The sequence below is a fragment of the Gossypium raimondii genome, chromosome 5, assembly GCF_025698545.1.
Source record: "Gossypium raimondii isolate GPD5lz chromosome 5, ASM2569854v1, whole genome shotgun sequence".
Lineage (NCBI taxonomy): Eukaryota > Viridiplantae > Streptophyta > Magnoliopsida > Malvales > Malvaceae > Gossypium > Gossypium raimondii.
Window position 1 is genome coordinate 5574712 of NC_068569.1, and position 17418 is coordinate 5592129.

At 36.1% G+C, this 17418-nt stretch overlaps 4 protein-coding genes and 1 non-coding gene across 5 annotated transcripts; 2 read left to right on the plus strand and 3 right to left on the minus strand.

The window, feature by feature from the left end:
- Nucleotides 1–717: 717 nt before the first annotated feature.
- On the minus strand, nt 718–2985 carry LOC105767675 (protein NRT1/ PTR FAMILY 4.5). The gene is made up of 6 exons (XM_012587246.2): nt 2848–2985; nt 2716–2758; nt 2382–2599; nt 1863–2285; nt 1654–1778; nt 718–1549 (listed from the first exon to the last, which is right to left on the minus strand). Exons 1-6 carry the CDS (start codon nt 2983–2985, stop codon nt 718–720), a joined length of 1779 nt encoding a protein of 592 aa, XP_012442700.2.
- Nucleotides 2986–3564: 579 nt separating this feature from the next.
- Nucleotides 3565–3636, plus strand: TRNAW-CCA (transfer RNA tryptophan (anticodon CCA)). The gene has a single exon. It is a non-coding gene; the product is annotated as a tRNA-Trp (tRNA).
- A 143-nt stretch (nt 3637–3779) lies between these two features.
- On the plus strand, nt 3780–7351 carry LOC105769759 (hypothetical protein). Its single transcript, XM_012590610.2, has 3 exons — nt 3780–4743; nt 5691–5854; nt 5952–7351. Exons 1-3 carry the CDS (start codon nt 4128–4130, stop codon nt 7020–7022), a joined length of 1851 nt encoding a protein of 616 aa, XP_012446064.1. The 5' UTR covers nt 3780–4127; the 3' UTR covers nt 7023–7351.
- A 67-nt stretch (nt 7352–7418) lies between these two features.
- Nucleotides 7419–10432, minus strand: LOC105769758 (pentatricopeptide repeat-containing protein DOT4, chloroplastic). Its single transcript, XM_012590609.2, has one exon. The coding sequence runs from the start codon at nt 10383–10385 to the stop codon at nt 8022–8024; it is 2364 nt and encodes a 787-aa protein (XP_012446063.1). The 5' UTR covers nt 10386–10432; the 3' UTR covers nt 7419–8021.
- Nucleotides 10433–10858: 426 nt separating this feature from the next.
- LOC105771139 (uncharacterized) lies at nt 10859–16205 on the minus strand. Its single transcript, XM_052631003.1, has 6 exons — nt 16100–16205; nt 14750–15141; nt 14174–14668; nt 12357–12806; nt 11763–12259; nt 10859–11598 (listed from the first exon to the last, which is right to left on the minus strand). Exons 2-5 carry the CDS (start codon nt 14828–14830, stop codon nt 11933–11935), a joined length of 1353 nt encoding a protein of 450 aa, XP_052486963.1. The 5' UTR covers nt 14831–15141; nt 16100–16205; the 3' UTR covers nt 10859–11598; nt 11763–11932.
- Between the last annotated feature and the right edge of the window lie 1213 nt (nt 16206–17418).

Genomic DNA, 17418 nt, shown 5'->3' on the forward strand with positions numbered 1-17418 from the left:
GAAACATAAGTTATGTTATAACAACATTACATAAAATTATTTTCTTCACTTCAAAACTTTTTTTAAAGTAATGCTATTGGACTAAATTACTTTAGATGCAAATAATAATTAATATAATTATTATGTATAAAATTATTTGTACCACCATACTCAAGTCCAACAAATCCACCTATTGAGTGAGTTAAACATTCAACTTAATTATTTAATTAAATTCTTTATTATGTATATTTATTAGCAAGATTAGATTACTAACACACTTATTTTTGAGGTGGTGGTGTTGTTTAGGGTGGGATATAAAAAATCTACAGTACGGCCGTTTCGAGTATTATTTTGAAATTTGGTAGTTGTGGAGGTGTTTAAGAAATGGCCATTGTGACATCTTACCAATATTATCAGGGTTAATTGTTTTTGCTTTTTTAATGGGCTGAATTGATGGCAATATGGATGGCTTTTGAGGGATCGGTCAAAATGGCTTCGTTGGGTCATTGAGTCAAATGCGAAACCCTTTGAGTCACTGATTCAAGAATAGTGCAGAAAAGTTTTATTTATGGCAATTCCATTTGCAGAGAACTGCAATATCATACATGTGAACTTAACCAATACACATGAAATCTGACAAGAACTCACTAAACACAATAAATTATGTGATACTTATTGCTGTACTGATCACTGCTTTCATCCAAGAAAAATTCAAGCATTCATATGTTTTTGAGTAACTTATTGATCATTTCTGCTTTCTGTTTCGGATTCTGCGGTGTCTTCTTTGTACTTGTACCATGAAGCACAAAGCAGATAGACAACGAAGTTAAGTGTGCTGAGAACTGCTAGGAACCAATAGAAGAGATTCAGATTACTCTCGTCCAAGTTATCACCCTCTATCCACCCTTTCTTGCTTGGGGCGATCTTCTTGGTGACTGCGTTCATAATGTCGACGAAGGCGGAACTCAAGAAGTAGCCGAATGATAGCGACAGCCATGCGAATGACGTAGCTAGCGATTTCATCCCCGAGGGAGCTTCCTTGTAGAAGAACTCCATTAGTCCTACAATGGTGAACATGCCTGCTAGTCCAAATATTCCGTATTGGAAGGATAACCAGAATAGACTAATAGGGTTGAATGGATCTTTTATGGACTGATCCCTCCTCTTAACTTCGATTATGCCGGCCACACCCATTGATATGATCGAGAGAATAAGTCCGACACCGACTCGTTGAAGCTGTGTGATTCCGGATGGATGTCCAGTGATTTTTCGAGCAAAAGGGACAACAACAAACTCGTAGATTGGTATTAAGAATGTCATGAAAACTAGAGGAAAGATTGGTATCGATGCCGGAGGGAATTTTTTCCCCAAAATATGTTGATCCATGAAGGCCCCTTGGAGCACCGAGAATGTCTGCAATTGTGCCAAACATGTGTTCATTATAATGGTACTGGCTAAGATGGGCAACATCCTTGTTAAAACCTTGACTTCCTCCACTTGTGTCACTGTGCAAACTTTCCATGGCTGTGGAAAAGTCTCTAGAGGGACAATGGCAGCCTTGTCTAGTAACCTGGTTTGGTTATTAATTACAAGAAATGTATTAAATTATTGTCAAGAAGAGTATTACTTGATGAGTTTCTATGAAGTGAGATTAACTAGTTCATGGTATTTCACCTGAACTGATTTGTATGAGGGAGTTTTTCATCATACTGATATTTGTCTATATCATTGATCTCGAAAAGTTCGTCGGGATTTTCCGGTAATGTTAATCTTCTGTTCTTGAATGCAACCACTATAATCTGAAGAATCAAACAATTGATTCTTATATCAGAGTGGCATATACAAATATATACAATATATAAGAACAAGGGAGAGAAGGAGACCTGTGCTATTCTCAGTAGTGGGCTGCTCCGAAGAGGTGGATAGTGATAAAATGGCTTCCCGAGGGCAATGGCAATGAATCCAACAATGGCAGCCATAGTTCCCATGAAGAAACCCCAGTACCAATCCTTGTTTATGCTGACCCAAACGACGAATGTGACGCCGATCATTGCTCCAAAAGTGGTGCTTAACATGTACCAATTGAAATAACTTCCAAGCTGCTTTGCTCCTTTTGGATCCTTGGAATCAAACTGGTCAGCACCAAGAGCTGGAAGAGCACCCTTGACTCCACCTGTACCGATAGCCAATATCGAAAGTGAGCCGTAGAACATCAACGCTATGCCACCTTTGATACAACTTTTCTCGCAAGTAATATCCGGACGCAGGTCTTTTGAATAAGCCTGGATGGTCACCATTGACAAACCCTGCAATAAAATTAGAAAGCAGAATTGATAATTGAATTAGATTTGAGGAAATAAACTGAGCACAGCAAATGCTTGAATTGTCAGTGAAAAACTTACTATTACTTCCAGTGATCCAAATATCAAAATCGTATACAGTCGGTTCAAGTAAGTGTCCGAAATGAAGCCTCCTAACAGTGAAAGCAAGCATACTGATCCCAAGAAGTTTGTGAGAGTATTTGAAGAAGTTGGAATATCGAATTTCAATAAGTAATGAAAATAGATAACCATGCTAACCATGTTAGCAACAAACCCGATATTCTCAAGGGCCCCAAGAGCTACAAAGTCAAAAGGAAAAAAAAGAACATGTATGAGTTCATCATTTAATTACTTCTTCATCAAGTTAATGTTGTAAACCCTAGTTTGGGATATGAGTTTTAAGATTATTTATTACCAAAAACAAAACAGCAAGCTCTGAATCCACCTTTCTTTCCATCCTGAATTAAAAAAAAAGAACAAGTGACAAGGCTTAGTACGTAGTGAATGATGATGGAACAAGAAGCAAGTGAAATAGAGTAGGAATCACCATTTTTGAAGCTTGAGAGGTTGGAATGAAGTGGATCAATGTTGTTTTGATGAAGACAAGGCATGGAGACTGGTCTTTATAATGGAAATGGCAAGAAATTCTAGACCCCAGCTTTATTGTTGAAGCCGAATACTCCATGGACAGTTATATTCCTCATTTTGGAAAGAATACCAATTGTTCCCCTGTACCTGTGGTTACTTCTATTTATTCCACAATTTAAATTTTGCTGTTTATATATAATTATTTTTACGTAGGATGCATATTCAATGTATGTTGGAATATGAAAATGAAAATATGATTATTTAAATACATAAAAGAGTTTGTAAAAAATTAAACATTCATATGTGTGGAATAATATATATATATATATATATATATATTTGCTTAGCACACGGACAACGAAAGAAATGTACAACTTTGGAAATATCTGCCTCTCAGGGGGATTTTCATCAAGATTATATTATTGGTAATGGAAAACCCAAGTCTCCATTGTTGCTTTAGGTTTTTTTTTTTTTCCATGCAAAAAGAGACAATACTTTAGAGTTATGTAAGCAGGTATTCTTGTCTTATCAACCGTCTCTAAGAAGAAAAAAATGTTCAACAGAAAAAAACATCTCTAAGAAAAATATCAGCATTTTTTTTCCGTTTTTCTGAGGAATAAAGAAATAGAACTAAAACAGAAAACTAAAGTATATAACCCCAGCATATGCTCCAACGGGATCCGTGGCGCAATGGTAGCGCGTCTGACTCCAGATCAGAAGGTTGCGTGTTCGATTCACGTCGGGTTCAATCTCCCGAAATCGGATTTATTTTTAATTTTTTTTGGATTTGGACTGCATCTATTTTGGGCTATGGTGTGAAAGAAGGCTGCTAAGACCCAAAGTAGGTTTCTTAAAGTTGTTTTCCTTCTCGATCTCACAGCAATTTATTAGTATTATAACATTTTGTAACTCAAAAAAAAAAAAAACCATTTTTGTAGCAGTGCAGGAACGTTTAGTGGTACTCCGACGAGCAAGCAACTTCACCACCAATCTCAGCCGTCGCCGCTGCAATCCCCTTCAACTGGGCGTCACCTCTTGATTTTTTGAAATCTCGCACTGCTTCACTCTTCTTTTTCGACTGTTAACTATTAGTTTTGCTATAAGTGTTAGATCCTAGATCTTCACATTCAACCAAACTACGCCATTGCCACCCCACACGGAGCTTTTGCTACTGTTGTACGAAGAAAGAGATCTATGAATTCTCCAAATCAGTTCCCTAAATTCTAATCCCAAAAGAAAATGGGCCCTCCGAAGAAACACTTCGTCCCTTTCCTCCTCCTCCTTGCCTTCTGCGTCCTCCTCCTCCTTTACTCGCCTCGCCCAAATTCCATCTCTACCCAATTCCCTCTAAATCCCCACTCTATCGCCAGCAGTGCCGCCACCTCTACCTCCGCCTCCTCAACCTTTTCCCTTACTATCAAAGTCCTCACTTTTAACCGTCTCAACTCCCTCACCCGCTGCCTCACCTCCCTTTCAAAAGCCCACTACCACCCCGACCACCCAGTCCACCTCCACATCTTCGTCGACCATTTCCCGAACCAAACCCAATCCGACATCGACCTCAAACTTCAGGAGTCGCTTGGAATTCTGCGGTTTGTCGATGGGTTCCAGTGGAAGTGGGGTCAAAAGGTCGTTCATTACAGAACCACCAATGTGGGTCTTCAGGCTCAATGGTTAGAAGCCTGGTGGCCTACTTCTGATGATGAGTTCGCCTTTGTTGTGGAAGATGATTTGGAGCTTTCACCACTGTTTTTTAAGTATTTGAGGGCTTTGATCTTGAATTATTATTACAATGCTTCCAATTTTAGTCCTTTTGTTTATGGAGCTTCCCTTCAGCGCCCAAGGTTTGTTCCAGGTACCATTTTTTTCTGCTAGAGTTCCTTTTCTCTTCTGATAGTTTATGTGAAAATTTTTTCTCTTAATTAGAAATAAATTATTGTTACTGTTTGATGAACAATTTTGAAGTTCCTACTTATTTGAATTATATGAATTTTGGGTAGTAATGACTGGATTTATATGAACTGGAAAAGAAGATAAATTCGACCCCATAATTAAAGCTTGCTTTGTCATAACTGTGGCTTCTAAAATGAAATTTTCATTTGAAGTTTGGACATCTCATATTATAAGCAAACGATATTAAAGGGAAAAAAAATGTAATCCTCTTAGGTAACAAATTACACCATTTTATTTTATAATGAATAATTATACCATAAATTAATATTACATTTAGTTATTTGTTCAGTTTTAGAAGACTATGCTTTTGCTTCACGGTTTCTTTTTCAAAATGTAAAAAGAAAATAGTAATAACATGCAAGTAACGCTCTAGTAGAGAGGACTAATCCACTTCTTGTAAAGTGTGTTTGCTTCGGGTGTTTGTCTGTGTCGTCATGATCAACTATGTGACTATCAAGTGATTTAATAAGAAGAAACTGTTATGAAAACTACATTAATTTTCATATAAAAGCACATCTCATTCATGCATATGTAATTCATTTTTCCCTGTTTGGTTTGATGGCTGAGATCTTACCTTTGAAGATCTCTTTAATGATATAGTTATGACTTGTCTTCTGTATTATCGTTGGATTCTTAATTGGTTTAGCCCGCTTGAATTTTAATCATATCTGTAGTGGGTTTTTGTAATTCATGCTGATGCAAATTGTGCGAGGCATATGTTTGCTTCTTATTTTGTTACCATCCATGGCAAGAATGTCACCCCAACTACCACTAATACATGATTGTAATTTCTGTTTTCTCTTTTAGAACTTTCGACATTCCCTCGCTTATTTTTGCTTGCATCTCCAGGTAAACATGGAAACAAGATGCTACTGGAGAAGACCTCTGGTCTTTTCTTATACCAACTGGTTGGAACCTGGGGCCAACTTCTCTTTCCAAAGCCTTGGAAAGAGTTTAGGTTGTGGTATGATGATCACAGGGCAAAAGGCATCAAGCCATTTCTTGATGGGATGGTAACTTTTTATTTTTTTTAGCTCTTTCCTTTGTTTTACCTTGTTCGTATATTTGGTGTTTATTTTCAATCTATTAAAATCTAGAAGCTATACACAGATTTCCACGGGTTGGTACAAGAAGATGGGAGAAAGAATATGGAGTCCTTGGTTCATTAAATTCATTCATTCTCGTGGCTATTTTAATATCTACACAAAATTTCCAGATGAGAAATCACTTAGCGTCTCCCACAGGGATGCTGGTGTTAACTATGGAAAAACAGCTGGGCCAGATTCTCAACTATTAGATGAAAATTCTCTTGATTCTGATTTTCCGGAAATGAAATCTTTGAGTACTATGAAGAAGTATGATTTCTGTTTCAGGGAAGTAGTTTCTGGAAGAATTGTATGGTCCTTGAATGATCTTGGATCTATTCTTCCCTCTGTGCAGAAAAAGGAAGCTGTTCTGCTTGTCAGCCTATTTGGGGTGTCGGAGACAGTTACTAGAAACCTTCTTTGCCACTTTGAGAGGCTAAATATTTGGAATTACATTTTCATCGGTCCTGCAGCTGAATTTCTGTTTCATCTTGCTCAAGGGGGACATCCTGTGATTGATGCAGATGGATTTCTCGAAGATATCAAATCATTCAAATCACTGAGAATTAAAGAGTCAAATGCTAGGCTTATCAAAGAGATTCTGTTGAAGGCTTATGTTGTCAAAAAAGGTTTAGAATTGGGTTATAATACTTGGGTGGTGGATGGAAACATGGTTTTTATTGATAATGAATTTTTTCTTGATCCCATGGACAACTTTTATGCAGGGGAGAGCTTGGACCTCTTCTATGTCAAGAACTCACCTTCTGCTCACAAAATTTGGACTCATGATTTTCTACATGATGTTGCAGCTATGGTGGATAAGATTGCACTACCAAGTGATACCTTAAATTTTGCATCTGTAATGGCAAAACTGGTGGGACAGAAAGGAATCAGATTTAAGCGCATTGATGAGAAAAGCTTTGGCATGAAAATTGGTAACCAAAATCTCAATCAAGCATTGGAAACTAATAAAAAGGTGGTTTACTGGTTCAGAGAGTTAGATATGAATTCGATTCAGAAGCATCTTCAAGAAATGAGTCTATGGGTCATAGATAATGACTCTTCCTGCAGAGCTGTAGTTTGTCACAACTCATAACAGTCACAGCAACCAGTTAGTAGTTTAAGCATGACAACACATTTGATCACTTTTGATATATGTGCTTGGAATGAATATGATTATGCAAAATGAGTTCCAAGAGATTTTTTAGAGATTCGTGTATTCGCAAAGGGAGTTGGTGGATCTAAACATGTTAAGCAACATAAACACTAGATTGGAATATGTATGAATCTTTTAAACTGGCAAAAGGCTTTGGAATTTTTTTGGAATTGATTTGTGAGTTTCCTCAAATTCTTTAGAGGCAATTTGGTTAAATCTGTTTTAGATAAAGTAATATATGTGCATATATTTATTCTTCTTTCGAGTTATTTTATGTTTTTTCTCTTTTAGTGTTAGCTCTTCAGTTCCTAGCCCCTTCCTCCTTGCCCCATATAATTGGCATGCAAATTATATTATTGATTTACATTCATTTTACTATCTTGAAAATTAGACCCATCAATTGGAACTTAAAAACAAAATGCGTTGCTCTCGTGTCAGAGAAGCCCTAGAACTACGTCTGTTTCAAGGCTACAAAAAGAATAAATATTCATTTTAAAGAATTTTGAAGCGATAGGAAGTTGGTATTGATGCAAAGGCAGGTGAGTGAACATGTAAATTCTGATTTTCTCCTCCTTTTTCTCTTCCATCTTGAAAGTTGCAGGCTAAAACTGGGCAGATAGGAGCTCCTTAAGCATCAAATACTGTCCAAGGGGTAGTCCCGACAAGCTTGGTTGATAGTAGACATGATCAAATTCAGGCACCGGTTTTGATCAATATGGGCACCAGCACGCCATTGTTCCTTCCCTGTCTCAGATGGGTGCCATGGAGTGCTTCCTTTGCTCACTGTATAGGGCCAAATGAGTGTGTCCATGCTGACCCTACTCCCTCTCACTTCCTTCCCCATTTTCACATTCCTATCCTTGACAAATACGCAAAAACAATCTCACCAAATGAACTGCCAATTTAATAAAAAAATGGCCATAACAAAATTATACTATATCAAGCAAGCCATAAGGTTGGATTCAATCTCTCCATTCTCTCTCCAACAACAAAAGCATGAACCTGGTCTTGGATATGAACCCAACTACAGCCAGGTTTCTTCCTTGCGCCCCTCAATTTCATCATTTCCTTAACCCTATTTGCCTCATCCCATTTCCCTGCTTCGGCAAACATGTTTGAAAGCACAGCATAGTATCCAGCATGCTGGGGCTTTAACTTAAACAAATTCTCGGCAGCCCAACACCCTAACCCAACATTTCCGAAAATTCTGCATGCACCAAGTAAAGCACCCCAAATATTAGCATCTGGGGTAATTGGCAAGCTTTTAATAAGTTGTTCTGCTTCTTCCAGTAGGCCAGCCCTGCCAAGAAGATCAACCATACACGCATAATGCATCTCTGTTGGCTTAAATTTCTGAGCTTTCATTGCTTCGAAATATTTCCTCCCTTCATCAAGTAGTCCGCCATGGCTACAAGCTGATAGTATTGCAATATATGAAACTGAATCATACTCAATGCCTGCTTCCTTCAATGCTTCAAAAAAACTGATGGCGAGGTTTAATTCACCTAGCATTCCGTAACCTAAAATCATAGTATTCCATGAGGCAACGTCCTTGTGTTGAATCTGGTCAAAGAGCTTCCTAGCAGTGTCAATTTCTCCACATGTAGTGTAGAAATCTAATAGGGAATTAGCAACAAAGAGATGAGTGTGAAAATGCTTTCTCACTGCCAATCCATGGATCTCTTTGCCTTGCTTGAATGCGGCTTGGTTTGCACAGGCTGATACAACACCCATGAATGAAACTACATCATGCTTCAAGCCAATGAGCCCCATTTCTGAGAATAAACCCACAGATTTTGTCCATTCACTAGTTTGAGAATAGCCTACAATCAAAATATTGTAAGAGATTTCATCCTTAACTGAGTTGTTAAAGACATTTTGAGCAAGATTTAGGTATCCACATTTTGCATACATGTCTGTCAGAGCATTAGAAACAAACAGATCATGATTGGATCCGAGACGAATTGTTCTACCATGAATTTCTTTTCCATTTCGAAGAAACCCTACCTGTCCACAAGCTGGCAGAACATTTGTTAGGGTGATAGAATCTGGAACCTCGCCATGAGCCTGCATTTCTCTTAGTAGTTCTATAGCCGCTAATTCAAGCCTATTTTGAGCAAAATTGGCAACCATGGCATTCCATGAAACAACATTTCTTCTAACATTCATGTGGTGAAACACATTTGAAGCTGCACTGGGGTGACCTGATTTTGCATACATATCAATCAATGTGTTTGAAATGAAAACATCGTGTTCGATACCAAATCTCAAACTAAAACCATGAATCTCCTTTGCTAAATTGAAAAATTCTAATTCAACCAACAATGCTATCATACTTGATATAGTGAAGGAATCAGGTTTCAGCCCAACATCCATCATCAACCTAAACATATCCAATGCATCCCTATTGAGCCCCATGTAAGCTAGACTAGTAATTATTGCATTCCAAGAAACCCCATTTTTATCCACCATTTCATCAAAAACTCGTTTTGAATCATCTGAATTCCAACATTTCCCATATGCATCAACCAATGCATTCCCAATGCTAACTTCAAAATTAAATCCAACCTTAACAACACTCCCATGAATCTGCGCTACCAACCTTTTATCTCCAATCCTTCCACAAACAGGCAACAGAGTGACAAAAGTAACCATATTGGGCTTCATCCCAGAACTAAAATTCATCAGGGAGAAAAAATTAAGGGCCTCCAAGTAAAATCCATTAACCGAAAAAACCCCAAGAACCGTATTCCACGACACAACGTCTCTCTCACGCATTTCATCAAACACTTTCCTCGTTTCCCTCAAACCCCCGCAATTGCCATAAAAAAGCAGAAGGGTATTCCCTACTGAAACATCTGCACCAAACCCAGTTTTAATAACACTTCCATGAATCTCCACACCTTTTTTAAAACAAAAAACATCGGCACATGCCTTGAGAAGGAAAGGAAAAGTATGGACGTCGGGTTTTATTCCGGTTCGAAGCATTGTATTGTAAACATGAAACTGAAATCCGTCGTGCTTAACTCTAACAATGGATAAAGCACGGATGAAGGTGTTCCATAAGAAAGGTGTTCGAGAATAGGGAAGAGCTTGTTGGAACAGAAGGTGACAAGTTGAAGGGGAACTGAAAGCAGAGTAGCGGAGAATGAGAGAGGCGGAGATGGAAATATCAGTGGGGAGGAGGCCATGGAGGATGGCAAAGGCGTGAGTTTGTTTGGTTTGGAGAAAAGATTTGGACTTGGAGCAGAGGGAGAGGAGAATTTTGGTTAGATTACTGTAATTACATGGCTTTACGTGCATGCTGGTATTGTAATGACATGCAAAATTCCCCTGCTTTATCAAAGGCAGACACCGTTCAGATTATGTTTTTTTCGACTATTTATAGAGTTTATATTTTACTAAAGTGCATAATTCATTTCAATAAAACATGACACATAACAATGATAGATTGAAATTAAGATAATAAAAATTATAAGTATTAAGTTCAAATATTTATAAAGCTGACGAGATTTCGATATTACATAATTGAATTAAGACTGATTGATGAATAATAACAACTTAATCAAACTCTTAAATAATAATATATTTATATAAGCAGAAAAGTTTAGTAAATATTATAATTTCATAGATCATTTTTCTTATACATTAATCTCTAAATAAATGTGAATTAGTTTATTATTAATTGATAATATATAATAAAACCACAATTAGAAGTTATTATCTGTCGTAGAAGAAAATTGTCTCGTTTAAAGGTTTTTATAATATAAGAACAGTTTGTGGAGTAAAAAAAAACCTGCATTGGTAGTGAATAGAATATTAGTCCCCACTGTTGTAGACTCTCCATAGTGAAAATATTTCTATACATGTTTCCTAACCCAAATACTACCCCTTGCATGGCTTGAAACCAAAAGATTAAGCATATAAGATTGATTGCTTGAAACCAAAATAATAATAAGCATTTAAGATCAACTACCTTAACCCCTTAGCCGTTTTAGTAACCACTTTTTTCTTAACCTCTCATCCAGTTTCATAAACATCCTGCCCTCTTCTCATCAAATGAAAGATACTCACATGCATCAACTATAAGATCATCATCAAATTCCGGAATAGATTGTACCATTTGGAACAGTTCATCCAAGCTCACCCCCTTGCTTTCTGTCAATGCATCAGCAATCCTCCCGATGTTTTCTGCCATAGCACCCATCACGTCTAACATTATATCACTGCTACGCCTCCTCTTTAATGCCTCTTCTGAACGTGATGGTGAAGATCTAGATATTGTCCGCTGAGATGAAACTTGTATGTCATCATCAGTATTGTTGTCGCACATGTCTTCATCAACCATGACCTGCACTGGTACTTCTACAGCCTCTTTGCCGTTTTGAATATTATTTACAACTCTATCACCTGCTTTGGACAAGTGTCTGTCCGCCTGCTCATTGCCAACAATAACATGTAACTCGTTGAAATTATCAATAGCTCGTCCTCGTATCCGGCTCATTTCAGGGTTTCTCTGTAAGATATACAGATGAAAACAGCAAATCCATAAAAGCAAGTCAGCCACATGAGTTGTTATTTAGTCATTCAAAATTCATGCATATGCATAGAATTTATCCTTTCTATCGGGAACCATTCAATTTTAATAAGTACTCTTAAATCAGTTTGGTTAAAAGTTACCTTGATGCACAGTCGCCATTCAGAGTCATTTGCAATAACCATCTTTTGTCTCTCATCCCATTTAAATCCATGTTGAGAGAGGAGTTCTTTCACAAGTCTGTATTGTTTCTTCCAGGTCCTGAGCCGGTTTCTAATATTTTCAGTTGTCAAGTCCAATGAAAACTTTTTGTTTATAACGGAAACAGCAGCTTTAAGCGCCACTTGCTTAAAACTTTTCGAAGCTTATTTCCAAGATTCACTTGCTCCACCAGCTGTTCCATTAAGCATCGGTCCATCTCATCAGTCCATAATATGTACCTCCCTTTTTCTTTTGCAGCATCACTCTGATTGTAAAACAACTCCTCTGTATCTGCAGCTTCATTATTTGCGACCAAATTTACATCTTCATTACTACTATTTAGAGAACTTTCGGGCAGATTTTCACTACCAAAGATAGCACAAAGCTCCTTTAAGTTTCTTATGATCCGTCCTCGAAAAGACCTGGCATCTGGATTTCTCTTTTCCAGAAAAGAACGAAAAACAAAGTTCAAGAAAGGCTCAAACAGTATATTGAAGAAAAAATTTCATCATTCAGATCTGCAAAACATCTTTTACCTTAATATATTGATTCCATGCAGAGTCATTTGCTATGACCATAGTTTGTGTTTTATCCCATTCAAAGTCACCATGATGCAAGAGCCCCTTCAGAATCTCGTACTGTTTCTTCCATGTCTTCAGACGATTCCTTATATGATCTTTTGTCAAGTCAAGCTGAAACCTTTTATTCAAAGCTGAAACTGCTACTGCATATGCAGCAGGTCTTAGTTTGTTGTCTGATTTACTCTTATTTCCAAGTTTGGCTTGCTCTGCAAGAACCTTGCTGAGACATTGGTCCATCTCATATGTCCACCGCATGTTCTTCACTTGATCTTTGACCTTCATGCTGTTCTGAACAGGGGAGATATCAACAGCCTCTGCAACATCATTATCGTTGGCAAAGATTGTGCACAAGTTGTCATAGTTCTCAATAACTCTTCCACGGAAAGTCCTTGCTTCAGGGTGTGCCTGTAAACAAAGCAGGAAACTAGCCAGATTTTAAGGATGAAAGATGAACTTAAGAGTTAAACAATACAACTCAAAGAAGGCACGTTAATTTCTTTTTCAAAAAACGTCACATGGATTAACATACACAAGCACACAAAACTACGGTATACACTCATGCACATTAAATACCAAGCATGCACATCATCACAAGGCAACGCTGGGATGCATGAAGTAGGAGTAAGATAGACTAATGATATCTATATGCATATCTATTGTGTCTATATCAGTCCATGCTTTGTTATTTTATCATATAAGATAAATATTAACACCAAATATTTTATTTTCCAATACTAAAGGTCCAATAAATCTTTGATTTTTGACAGAAATATTCAATGTCAGACCTAACAACAACCTAAACTAGCCTAAAAAACACAACCCAAACGAATTATGTTCTTCACAATAACTAGTAGGAAAAGAACGATATCCAAAAGTGGAGAACAAATTGGCAGAGGAAGAGGACAGGGAATGTTTCTTGAATAGCAATAAGAAGCTTGCGCAAGAAGACATGAAGCCTAATGCAAAGAGTCTTGGCATTCTCCTCTTGAGTTAAGGTGCTTGCATTGACCAGAGAACTAACTCCTTTATTGTGAATGTCATCAAATGCTATGCTCTTTCCTTTCTTCCATGCCTTAAAATTTATATTTTAGATTGAACACAAATAATCTTGACAACTACACAAATAGATCATGATTAATCAACTCTATTATTAATTTCTACAATAATCAGCCTAAAACCCTCAACTTACCAATAAATTATTTAAAAACTATTATGGAAATATTTATCAACAAGTTATCTTCTCAACTCACCTCTTATCTTAGTGTAATCCCCCAAGACACCACCACCAAAGTACCAAACTACTTTCAGGCCTAAACCACATGACATTCTCAATAACATAGAACCCTTAGTTGGGTCTCATCATTCATATTAATATAAGTTCTTGATGGGGCATTGACCTAAAGTCAAGGGCAATTTAAAACAGTGTGTAAAAGTTTCCTTCTCTTCTTTTACCTCTCCTACGAATTTTCAAAGGTTAGTAATTAAAAAAGAAAGGCAGTGTTAACATGCATGTAAATTGTAATGTGACTAGTAAATAAAAACATTTTACTGTATCTGCAAAAACCATATATTAGGATTTATGATGCATTTGAAGCAGGTAGGCTTTATAACCTGGAATCACCTACTAATTAGCTTCTTAAAAGATTTAGGATAGAATATACTATACAAAATCTTTTGTTTTCCGACTGACGTTGAAGCTTTGGAAGAATATGTGCTTGTAATAGTACAAAGGTATCTAATACATGTAAAAGTTTTACTTAAAGTGGACATACCTTTACATAGTTGGTCCATACTGAGTCATCTGCAATGATCATCTTCCATGTTCTGTCCCATTTGAAACCAGGATGAGACAACAGATCCCTTAAAGTGCCATACTGCTTCTTCCAAGTTTTAAGCCGATTCCTAATGTGATCTTTCGTCAAGACAAACCCAATTTTCTCGTTTAAGGTTGACAGAACAGTGTCATATGCCTCCCATGGTAAGGCATTACCCATTTTATGCCCCTCCTTCACTTTCTCCACAAGACTCTTGCCTAGATAGTAATCCATTGCATCAGTCCACCGCAAGTTTCTGACATGGTTGTCATCACCATGAATGTCAGATGAACTGGCAGCGTCTAAACCATCCCCACTGGCTGCAGATTGCATATAAGTTTCTTCGACATTTTCCAAACAGCCCACAATTGCTTGATCATTGCCAATAATAATGCATAACTCTTCATAATTGTCTATAGGTCTCTCCTGGAATTGCCTGGCATCAGGATGTGCCTGAGGGAAACAAATACCATCATCACATTATTCAAAGTCATGTGCATAAATGGAATTTCAAAATTCTTGATATGATTGTACCTGTCTCAAAGTGCGTGAAATATACCATGGTGTAATCTTTCCACACACAAGCATCTGCAACAACCATCCTTTGTTTCTCATCCCACTTAAATCCACTTTGCGCAAGAAGCTCTTTTAATATCCCAAACTGTTTTTCCCAAGTTTTTAGCCTATTCATTAGATGTTCTTTTGTCAAGTCAAGCCCAAATTTTTTGTTTATGACCGCTAGGGCACCCATATATGCCACAGGGTTCAAACCATTGTCCGTCTTATTACCTTTCCTTATTTGCTCTGCTAGTAGCTTGGCAAGGCAACAATCCATTGCGCTTGACCACTGGAAGTAATTTCCCTTGTCTTTAGCATTGGAACTAAGTGTCTGGTATGACTTGCGATACATTCCTGTAAACTCACACCTGCACAATAACACCGTATGACAACAAAAACCATGATGGGTGGGAAGCTTTGTAACAGTATACAAGGGGAGCAGAATTGAACTGAGTCAAGTCAAAACAGTAAGAAAATTGAGCTCCAATATGAGCACGTTTAATTTCCCAAACTCAAGCTCAACTCATTTGGTTCAGTTAGTTTAAAATAGATTCAAACTATCTTATTTATATATAATAGTAAAATACGATATTATACAGTTGAATGAATTCAAGATAGTAAAGAATATAACATTGATAGACTTGAGAACCAACAAGCGCCCCGATGTTGAAATACTTGAGCTCACTTCCATATACTACTAGAGACTTACCAACGAAAGAGTCATCTATGACTCGACTTGTTTACAACCCTAGTTCAACCTATGTCATCTAAGCTCTTCATTTCCTTTAAAGTACTCATGTAACGTGTACAACAACTATGTCTGATGCATATTCGAACACAGATACCATGAGATGATATCCAAATATATAGAAAATTTTAGAAACCAAGAAAAAAAAGTGTACTCGTGTCTGGGTAGCATAAAGTTAAACTATGAACACAAACACATGTTCAAGGCCTCGAGCCAATTTTTTCAGTTTGAAGTTTTACATGAATTATTTAAAAATAATAATCATCACATTATTCGTTTACATTACTTCACACTCGCAAACAAATAAATAATTGAACAAACGTAGAATTCCTACAAATAAATACAAAGTATAAACATGACAGAGAGAAGGGGGAGTTTGGGCAAACGAGAATCAAAGGTAAATTCGAAAATTCCTAATTTTATAAAGTCGCCATCACCAATTATTACGATCTAAATAGTGAAATTACTATTATTATTATTAAACTGTAATTAACTCTAAAGTGTCCGATTTTAAGCTCTCTGTAAAATGTTTTAATTAAAGTAAATTAAAAGAGAAGATAGAAGCCTTGTCAAATTACCTGCAATTGGGTTAGTTCTTTTTCTTCCTCCGCCTCTTCTTTTTACGGCGATGGCGAAAATTCTCACCCTAAACAGTAATACAAGTAATTCATTTTTTTTAGTTACTTCGTAGAATTTAAGTTCCTTTTGGGTTTTTTTTATTACTAAAATTTATATTCCATAAATATTTTTATAAAATAAAGAATAATAGATTCGTCAAAAAATATAATACATTACAAATAATAATAAATTAATAAATTCCTTTTCCATTTAAATGCATTTTCTGTTATCACTGTAGTTCTTTTTTTTTTTACACGTAACAATTGCAAATAATTTGAGTGTTCAAAACTCAAATGTTGAGGTCTGATTGATGTATGTTTTACCAGCAAGTCTGCTAGATTTATATGTGAGTGGATAATTTCTTATAAGTTAAATCAATTAATAAATCCAATATAAAACAATAAAAGAATAACCATTTACATGAAATAAGAATAATTCATCTGCAGTATAGATGTTAATCAACATAAACCGGATTTCTTACAGTATCAATATCTGCTGGATTTCAATTCAATTCAACTTATTTAAATATTTTGTAAATAGTAAACTTAGGTTCACTTATGCAATTATTTTTAATTATGTTGTGTTTTATTATAATTATTTTTCTTTATTCAATTTTTAAATTTAGTAGATATTTGGTTGTAATTATCATTTCAAGATACTGTGTTGTTAAGCTCAAATAAATTACTTAATATCTTTTTCGAAGATCCATAATTATTTGAAACAATTCTTGTTCAAAACCATCGTTATTTGAGAATAATTATGTTCAAATCAAGGCTTTAGTTCGAACAACTAAATGCGAGATCAAGGTTTTAGTTAAGAATTATTGTGATCCAAAGGTAACTATCATCTAAGAATAATTACTGTTGAGAACAACTAAAATTCAAAATAACGTAGTTTAGAATAATGACGATTTAAGAACAATTATGTTTAAAACAATCATTTTTGGAATAGCTTCATTTAGAACAATTGTGTTTTTTTTTTAAAGAGTCATTATTCAAAATAATTTCTTCCGAAAAAATATATTACCACAAAATAATTTTTGTTGTAAACAACCTCTATATCAAGAACAACTTATCTTTAGAAGATGTTTCACATGGTATCATTTCACCAAAGTAAAAAAAAAGTAAAAGTAATGTCAATGGGTTTTTGCGTTATCTTTACTTTTGGAATATTCTAGAGAACTTGACTTGGTGAATCAAATATGTAGTTATTTAGAGCTTTACTCTTAAAATTTTCGGTAACCTTGAGTGATTTTCTTTTTATTCAGAATCAGAGTTTA